At 45.0% G+C, this 9,962-nt stretch overlaps 2 protein-coding genes across 2 annotated transcripts; both read left to right on the forward strand.

Moving 5' to 3' along the window:
• Window positions 1-2,694: 2,694 nt before the first annotated feature.
• Window positions 2,695-7,511, forward strand: LOC114616049 (protocadherin gamma-A4-like). The gene is made up of 2 exons (XM_028761590.1): window positions 2,695-5,260; window positions 7,295-7,511. Exons 1-2 carry the CDS (start codon window positions 2,843-2,845, stop codon window positions 7,319-7,321), a joined length of 2,445 nt encoding a protein of 814 aa, XP_028617423.1. The 5' UTR covers window positions 2,695-2,842; the 3' UTR covers window positions 7,322-7,511.
• Window positions 7,512-7,515: 4 nt separating this feature from the next.
• On the forward strand, window positions 7,516-9,956 carry LOC114616050 (protocadherin gamma-B2-like; the record flags this gene model as incomplete). Its single annotated transcript, XM_028761592.1, has 1 exon — window positions 7,516-9,956. A coding segment is annotated over exon 1 (2,137 nt), but the record flags the coding sequence as incomplete, so codon positions are not given.
• Window positions 9,957-9,962: the final 6 nt, after the last annotated feature.

The raw sequence follows: 9,962 nt of genomic DNA on the forward strand, positions 1-9,962 counted from the left end.
CTGGCTATTGCCCTGCGTCTGAGACACTCCTCCAGATCAGCTGCCTGGGGCTGCTTTCAGTCTGGTCTCAGCCCAAAGTCTCAACCTGTGGTTCCTCCCAACTACAGCGAGGGGACATTGCCCTATTCCTATAATTTATGCGTTGCCTCACATTCTACGACTATGGCAGGGTTTAATTTTCACCACGTGGTGCCAGAAGTTGCTCCCCCTCAGGATCTCCTGTGCGACGATCCTTCTGTGGTTATATGTGGCAGTAATGAAGATCCCAAAATCTCGGACGACTCTTCTTTTCATGTAAGTTTCTACAGAACAACTTGAATTTTATTTGCTGTACTTGCTTCTTAGTCGTGCACAAATTAGTTAATTTTGGCCATTTTTTTTTTATAGTTTGGGGATATTTAGGGAAGAAGTGCCGTAGATTCGTAAAGATTGGCTCTTGGTTGCTCAGTCATGTTGGAAATTACCTGATTACCAGTTTCAGTCTTTACTGTTGGTGTTTCTGTGTGGCTAGCAAATCTTGCCAGAGACTTATTTCTTATAAGTCAACACTCAATATTAGTGTCCTTTCTTACTTGATTTGTGAGACTGAATTTTAAAATAATCTTTAACTCTTTATAAGCATATTGATATTTCTTTCTGCCTAAATTAAAGTTTATGATCAATTACTTTTCTTACTTGAACAACTTTTATTTGTTAAGTGTTTGTTTGTTTGTTTGTTTGTTTGTTTTGAGACAGAGTCTCTCTGTGTAGCCCTGGGTGTCCTGGAATTCGATCTGTAGTCCAGGCTAGCATCAAACTCACAGAGATGCGCCTGCCCCACCTCCAAGTGCTGGGATTAAAGGTGTGTGCTGCCACCACTCTGTTTAACAATCTTTTATTGCAACACATCCAGTTAACAAGGCCCTCTAAAAATTAGGCCTGTTAGCATTTATTTGTCTCACCACAAGTTCCAAATATTACCACATTTTATATTTGAATCACTAATTTGGGGTCAATATTATTCTCACATACGATTTCACTCGTTTCTCTCCTTTGCATTTATTTAGGGAGGTAAGGCACACATGTGCCAGGGTGAGCATGTGGAGGTTAAAGGCCAATGTGGGCACCAGTTCTCTACTTTCAAGCATGGACCCCCAGGAGCAAACTCCTCAGATTGTCAGGCTTGCCGAAAAAAGCTTCTACCACCTGGGCCATCTTGTCTACCCTTCCCTGGGTCTTTGACAATTCCTTAATCATTTGTGTTCTGTGCTTTCTACTTCATCATCATTATAGTAAGGACCGTGATGCTCTATTTATGAGTCATTTTATATCTTTCCCATTACTTTAGTATAGATTTCTGTGAGTCAGGTCATTTTGATATTTGTGTGCCTTTTGTCAGTTATTTTCAACACACAACGTTTTAATGCCCTGACTCCTGAGCACTTAACATATCTTTGAAGGACTGTGAAAAACACATCTAACCTACTTTCTCAAAGACTAACATTTTAATTCTGCATAATTAATAGGCTTTCATGACTCCTTAAAAGTTTAGCCATTTCCGTGTGCCAACTGTTAAGTGAGGAATACTTTAAAGAGCTATGACTTCTTGACTTATCTCAGATTACTCAAGAAAGCTGTGAACCGTGTGATGGAGGAGATACTTCCTTGGTTATCAACATAGTTCCTTTTCCTGGCTGTTTCTGAAATCAATGAGAAAGTAATTTGATGCAGTGGTTAAAAAAATAATAGAATTGATGATGGTAAATGAGACCACTGGGTGTGTCTTATATAAGAGAAACCCCTAACATAGCTCTGGCTGTCCTTGAACTCACAGAGATTCACCTGCCTCTGCCTCCTGAGTACCGAAATCAAAGGTGTGTGACACCACACATGACTTGAAATATTCGAACAGCCCTTCAGCTTAACTTCCTTGCCTTGATATTATCATTTAATTTAATATTTGTTTGCCCATTATTTGAATTTGATTTACATTGGTAATTGACTCATTAAACATTGACAAATGTTTTTGTCTATGAAAGTTGCTGTTGTAGAGACTGAGGACACATTCTGAATCTGACCGTAGTGACATGACATATAGCCAACAGTGTCCTGTACACAAAACTAGCTATTTTACTCCACATCTAGAACTCTTTCCCCTAAATTCATTTGCACAAAGGTAAGAGTATCTCTTGAGCAGCTGGCACCCTGCCTGCAATAGAACTGAACAATTACCCAAGATTTCCAAAGGGCGAATTTGTGAGGAAACTTGCTTCTGCAATAAATAGGTTGTAACTAGAGCTGCCCCTCCAGGCAGCATGGACCACTCCACTCCTCCCTTTTCTCTACTCTTCATATCCACCCCTGTTCCTGAGAGGAATTGACTGTGACCCTCATCCAATACAGAGCACTGGAAAGGATGGGGGGGTGAGCAATGCAACAACTGAAAAGAGGTAGAAAACAATGTTTCCTACCATATTATTTCTCTAATAAATTGACATAGTTTGATGTATAAGAGGCCTTGAGTAATTCCAGGATTTTTGTTGCAAATTAAACAACACAGTTTCGACCTTTATTCTCCTTTAGAGAAGTGGGTTTAGAATGTGTGTGTTTTATCAAAAATATTGTTGCAATAACAGTTTAGTACTCTGGGTGTCGCTGTTCACCACTCAGGGGTGAAAATAGGTAAGACCAGGATTTCCGGAACACGAAGGTTATGATCTTAAAGAAAGCAGCAGTCTGGACTCCCAGGAGCACCAGGGTCCAACGGTACAAGTACGTTATCTTGAAACCCAAAGATTGTGGGGTTCATCAGGCCTACACAGACTCAACACCCAAGCTCAGGACCCTCTGCTGCGGGACTGCAATGGCGGCTCCTTACGGATCAGACCGCAGGGGACTAATCTGGATCTGCGTTTTCCTTGGATCCCTATGCGACATCCGCGCGGAACAGATCCGGTACTCTGTGCCAGAGGAGCTGGAAAGGGGCTCTGCGGTGGGTAATCTCGCCGCGGACCTGGGGCTGGAGCCTGGGAAACTGGCAGAACGTGGAGTCCGCATCGTCTCCAGAGGTAAGACCCAGCTCTTTGCTCTGAACCCGCGAAGCGGCAGTTTGGTGACAGCAGGGAGGATAGACAGGGAAGGGCTCTGTGACAGATCGCCAAAGTGTACCGCAAATCTGGAGATCCTCCTAGAGGATAAAGTGAGGATTCTAGCCGTAGAAGTGGAAATTATGGATGTTAATGATAATGCCCCCAGCTTTGGAGCACAGCAGCGGGAAATAAAAGTCGCTGAAAGTGAAATTCCTGGAACAAGATTTCCTCTTCCTGAAGCTTTTGATCCGGACATAGGGGTGAACGCCTTGCAGGGTTACCAGCTCAGCTCCAATGACCACTTCTCCCTGGATGTGCAAAGTGGGCCAGATGGGATTAAGTACCCGGAACTAGTGCTGGAAAATGCCTTAGACCGCGAGGAGGAAGCCTTTCATCACCTGGTTCTCACCGCCTTCGACGGAGGCGACCCGGTTCGCTCTGGTACTGCCACAATTCAAATAACACTCGTGGACACCAACGACAATGCTCCTGTATTCACTCAGCCAGAGTACCACATTAGTGTGAAGGAGAATTTGCCTGTAGGCACCCGGCTACTTACCATAAAAGCCACTGACCCGGATGAAGGAGCCAACGGAGAAGTGACGTATTCTTTCCGGAACGTAAGAGACAAAATATCCCAGCTCTTCCAGCTGAATTCTCTGACTGGGGACATTACAATGTTGGGGGAACTAGATTATGAAGACTCTGGATTCTATGATGTTGATGTAGAAGCCCATGATGGGCCTGGTCTTCGAGCCAGAAGTAAGGTACTGGTGACAGTTCTGGATGTAAATGACAATGCTCCGGAAGTCACAGTCACCTCCCTCACCAGCTCTATCCAAGAAGCTTCTTCCCCAGGCACAGTGATTGCGCTCTTCAATGTGCATGACAGTGACTCTGAAGAGAATGGTCTTGTCACTTGTTCCATTCCAGATAATCTTCCATTCAGGCTGGAAAAGACCTATGGAAATTATCATCGGTTGTTAATACACAGGACTCTGGACAGGGAAGAAGTCTCTGACTATAACATTACAATAACTGCCACCGACCAGGGAACTCCACCACTGTCTACAGAGACTTATATCTCACTGCAGGTGGTGGACATTAATGACAACCCGCCCACCTTCACCCATGCCTCCTATTCTGCCTACATTCCAGAAAACAACCCTAGAGGAGCTTCCATCTTATCCATAACAGCCCAGGACCCAGACAGCAGTGAAAATGCCCAGGTAATCTACTCCCTGTCAGAAGATACTATCCAGGGGGCACCTCTGTCCTCCTACATCTCCATCAACTCCAATACTGGTGTCCTTTATGCACTTCGTTCCTTTGATTATGAGCAGTTTCAAGACTTGAAGCTACTGGTGACAGCCAGAGACAGTGGGAATCCTCCACTCAGCAGCAACGTGTCACTGAGCTTGTTTGTGCTGGACCAGAATGACAACACACCTGAAATCCTGTACCCCACAACCCCCACTGATGGCTCTACTGGTGTGGAGCTGACACCTCGTTCTGCAGAACCTGGATACTTGGTGACCAAGGTGGTGGCAGTAGACAAAGATTCAGGACAGAATGCCTGGCTGTCCTACCGCCTGCTCAAGGCCAGTGAGCCAGGGCTCTTCTCGGTGGGGCTGCACACGGGCGAGGTACGAACTGCTCGGGCCCTGATGGACAGAGATGTTCTCAAGCAGAGCCTGGTGGTGACCGTGCAGGACCATGGCCAGCCTCCTCTCTCTGCCACAGTCACACTCACCATAGCTGTGTCAGACAACATTCCAGACATCCTGGCGGATCTGGGCAACATTAAAACTCACATTGACCAGGAAGATTCAGACATCACATTGTACCTGGTGGTGGCTGTGGCTGCGGTCTCTTGTGTCTTCTTAGCCTTTGTCATTGTGCTGCTGGTACACAGGCTCCGTCGCTGGCACTCAACTCACCTGCTTCAGGCTGCAGGTAATGGGTTGTCATCCATGCCTACGTCACATTTTGTGGGTGTGGATGGCGTACATGCTTTCCTCCAGACCTATTCTCATGAGGTCTCGCTCACAGCCGACTCTGGGAAGAGTCACCTGATCTTCCCACAGCCCAACTACGCAGACACACTCATCAGCCAGGAGAGCTGTGGGAAGAGTGATCCTCTCCTGGTATCTCAAGACTTGCTTGAAATAAAAGGAGACTCCAGTCTGCAGGTGAGTGACTTACTCCTATAATGGATCTTTAAACCTCTCTAAAACACACACATGAGGGTTTGTAAAGTGCCTCCAGTTGTATGTGTTTTGTATCAAAAATATGCATTTCTTTATTAATAGACCCTTGCTTTAGAAGAATAGTGATTAATGACAGTCACTACACACAGTTATTTGTTGATTAATAACCTTATTTTCTTTTTTTTGTAATGATTGAAGTGGATTGCAGAGTTTGAGCATATTGGGCAAGCCTTCTTGTAATTATACAATGAATTACACCTCAAACCATGATATTTATTTGCTTATCCTTCACATTTTTCATTTGGTAGTGATTTTGGTAAGAATTCCTTAATTTTAAACCATTTTCTTTTTAAATGTCATTTTCCTGAATACACTGATGACCGGCTAGAATTGACATGTGAATAGAAGGCGATTGCACAATTGTCTATTTACATCACCTTCTCGTGATACTAATGTGGAATCTAGGCTGGATAGTTTAAAACATCATAATACTTAAAATACTACAGTTTTACTCTGTGTGTGTGTGTGTGTGTGTGTGTGTGTTGGGGGACAACCATGGGGAATCCGCTCTCTCCTTCCACTATGTGAATCCCAGGGATCAGATTCAGCAGTGCAGGTGTAGTGGCCAATGGTTTTCGCCACTGAGGCATTTTACCAGCCATAGCCTAATTTTTTTTAAGTTCCCTTTATTACATTAATAAACTTTGCTTGGAGTTTACTTCTCTTTCCTTGAAAGGGTTTCTTTTCCATTATAGTTGTACAATGACAATTTATATGTAGTAAAAAAAATATTTAACCTTTAGCTATAGCATTAACTTCTCCATGAACTTGTGTATTCCCAATAATTTTCTATTCAAGGTCTGACTGCGTAGCTTAGGCTAGCCTTTAACTCACTATGAGGCCTACCCAAGATGGCCTGCAGTTTGCAGTTCTCTTTAAGTGTTAGAATTACAGGTGTGTGTCACTATGCCCAGATCAAATATTTTATTGTTGCTGATACAAAGTATACCAGACTATCTGATACCTTTGTTACAACTTGGTTATTACAAAAAAATGCCTATTTTATTTCATTCATATAAATAAGTTATAGTAATTTTCATAATTTCTAAATTCCCCATTATGACATCACCACTGAGTCCCAACAAAACAGAATTTGCTTAAGTCTCTCTGGTTTTCATCAGGTAAACCTCTTACAATGGTTGGCTGACTTAGATTCTGGGCTGTTATTATTGTTAGTGCTTAGTCAGTTGATCTCATTCCCATCTGTCAAAATCTCTACTAAGTCTTCTTGGGAGGTTTACCACTATGTGACCTGGTATGAGACAAAGTATCCTCTGACATTACACAAAGCATTTTGTGTCTCAGAGATATGCAACACTTTTATTTCCTAAGTTTTCATGTAGTTCTAAGTGAGTTAATCCAGAATTAATGAAAATTTATACACAATGCATGGGGTTTCTGAAAGTGCCCATTGTATCAAGGAGAGTTGATTCTATGTGGCTTTGTATTGGTGTGAAGCTGTGTACAATACACAGAGTAGGTAGGAATGAGAGACATGGTGACAGTCTGATCCTGGGCAAGGAAAGAGGTAATAAGCAAATTCTGGGACAGTCTATCTGAGGATACATTATTCCAAACACTGGTGATAAAATATAACTCAGAGGTGTTCAGTTGGCCTAAAATTTGGTAAAACACACTCAGATACTGGTGTTAAGATTATGTTCTGCTGGAATAATATATGTCAATCATTTGGAGAACAGTAAATAATAGCTTGCTATCATGAGTTACTGTTTACTTAATAATACTGTTTATTTAAATAATAATTGGCTAACACAAGATACTGTTTGTTCATATGGTAGACCACTACATGAGGAATAAAGGCAGAGACCTGTGTACTGGTGTGAAATGAAATATTTTAATGAGAGTCCAGAGAAGGAGTGCACATGTGAGTGTATGGACTGAGCGGAAGAAGTGAGATGGAGAAGCTTATGGTGTAATGCTTTGGTTTAATTACAGGGAGGGGCAGAGACAACATTTACTTAAATGTGGGACGCACTACCCAAAACATACACAAAAGCCTAGAACTCACTCCACTTGAGAGAAACGTGCTACATGATTCATAGGTGGTTACATATAGTATAGAACCTATACTATATGTAACTTCTTAATTTGAAACTATTTCAATATATTACCTCTTTAAAATAAATAACTCATCATAAATTTAAAAACAACAGCAACCACAAAAAACAAAAACAAAAAATAAGCCAACCAAACCAAAAACAAACAAAAAACTTCAAACCTTTGCTAGACTTCGTTGCAATTTCTGAGAAGACCTCTGAGCGTCGCTGTAGGTCAAAAGAAGAGAGAGACCATTTTCCCAGACGCGTTAGGAGACTGGGGGAGTAACTTCCTGTACAAACCAACCATAGAGGAGAGCCAGTATACATCCAGATACAGCAAACATCAGCAAGAAAAGTGGCCCTAGGCAGATTTGGCCACCCACACTAACACAAGAGCACAGCAGCAGCGCGAGCCAGGAGGATGAGGAGGAACTCTGGGAGCGGCCCGGCCCGGTGGCTGCAGGTACTGTCGCCCTTCCTGCTGCCTTTGTTCCACGGAGCTCTCCCGGATCAGATCCGCTACTCCATTCCCGAGGAGCTGGCCAAGAACTCGATGGTAGGAAACCTCGCAAAGGATCTGGGGCTCAGTGTCCAGAATCTGCCCGCCCGGAAGCTAAGAGTCAGCGCAGAGAAGGATTATTTTACTGTAAATCCAGAGAGTGGGGACTTACTTGTGGGTGACCGAATAGACAGAGAGCAGGTTTGCGGGAAACAGCCTCAGTGTGTTTTGGAGTTCGATATTGTCGCTGAGAAGCCATTAAATATTTTCCACGTAGCTGTAATTCTTCAGGATGTGAACGACAATGCTCCTCTATTCAAACAGAGTGAGGTTGATTTAAACATTGGGGAGTCCACCAGACCAGGTAAAGCATTTCCATTGGATCCAGCCCTCGACTTAGATGCTGGTTCTAATTCGCTGCAAAAATACTATCTCACTGACAATGAATATTTTGAAGTCACTGAAAAAGAGACCCCAGATGGACGTAAATATCCTGAGTTGATTCTAAAACGTTTTCTGGACAGAGAAGAGCATAATTTTCACGAACTGATCCTCACGGCTGTGGATGGGGGGGATCCTCCCCTAACTGGCACCGCCCAGATCCGAATCCAAGTCACAGACGCCAATGACAACCCGCCCGTGTTCAACCAGGATGTGTTCAGGGTCACCCTTCGGGAGGATGTGCCACCAGGCTCCTCCGTGCTTCAGGTGACAGCCACTGACCAGGACGAGGGCGTCAATGCAGAAATCACCTACTCTTTTCACAATGTGGATGAACAGGTGGAACGTTTTTTCAACTTAGATAAGAGAACAGGAGAAATCACGACAAAGGATAATTTGGATTTTGAGACTGCTAAGAGTTACACCCTGAATGTAGAAGCAAAAGATCCCGGAGACCTAGCATCCCATTGCAGTATCCAAGTGGAAATTCTGGATGAGAATGATTGTGCGCCAGAAGTAATTGTGACTTCAGTATTTACCCCCCTACCAGAAGACTCTCCACTAGGAACAGTCATCGCCTTGATAAAAACCAGAGACAGAGACTCCGGAGAAAATGGAGACGTCTACTGCCACGTCTGGGGAAATGAAGAGTTTGTATTGAAATCTTCTTCGAAGAATTATTACAAACTAGTGACAGACAGAACTCTAGACCGGGAAGAGATTCCAGAATACAACGTCACCATTGTAGCTACAGACAGGGGTAAGCCCCCGCTTTCTTCTAACGTAATCATCACTCTCCATATCTCAGACGTCAACGACAATGCACCGGTTTTCCACCAGGCCTCCTACTTGGTCCACGTTGCTGAGAACAACCCACCTGGAGCCTCCATTGCTCAAGTCAGCGCCTCGGACCCGGATTTGGGACCCAATGGCCTCATCTCCTATTCCATCATAGCCAGCGACCTAGAGCCAAGGGCGCTGTCGTCCTTCGTGTCTGTGAACCACGACAGTGGAGTGGTGTACGCGCAGCGCGCCTTCGACCACGAGCAGCTGCGCTCCTTCCAGCTGACACTGCAGGCGCGCGACCACGGATCGCCCGCGCTCAGTGCCAACGTGAGCATGCGCGTGCTGGTGGGCGACCGCAACGACAACGCGCCACGCGTGCTCTATCCCACGCTCGAGCCCGACGGCTCTGCGCTCTTCGACATGGTGCCACGCGCTGCCGAGCCTGGATATCTGGTCACCAAGGTGGTGGCGGTGGACGCAGACTCGGGACACAATGCCTGGCTGTCTTACCATGTGCTGCAGGCCAGCGATCCCGGGCTCTTCAGCCTGGGGCTGCGCACAGGAGAGGTGCGCACAGCGCGTGCCCTGGCAGACAGGGACTCAGCGCGGCAGCGCCTTCTGGTCGCTGTGCGAGATGGTGGACAGCCACCGCTCTCGGCTACAGCCACTCTGCACCTGATCTTCGCTGACAGCCTACAGGAGGTCCTGCCAGACCTCAGCGATGATCCTCTACCATCTGACCCCCAGAGTGAGCTTCAGTTTTACCTGGTGGTGGCCTTGGCCCTGATCTCAGTACTCTTCCTCCTGGCGGTGATTCTGGCTATTGCCCTGCGTCTGA

The sequence above is a fragment of the Grammomys surdaster genome, unplaced genomic scaffold (genome assembly GCF_004785775.1).
Source record: "Grammomys surdaster isolate TR1022 unplaced genomic scaffold, NIH_TR_1.0 243814, whole genome shotgun sequence".
NCBI lineage: Eukaryota > Metazoa > Chordata > Mammalia > Rodentia > Muridae > Grammomys > Grammomys surdaster.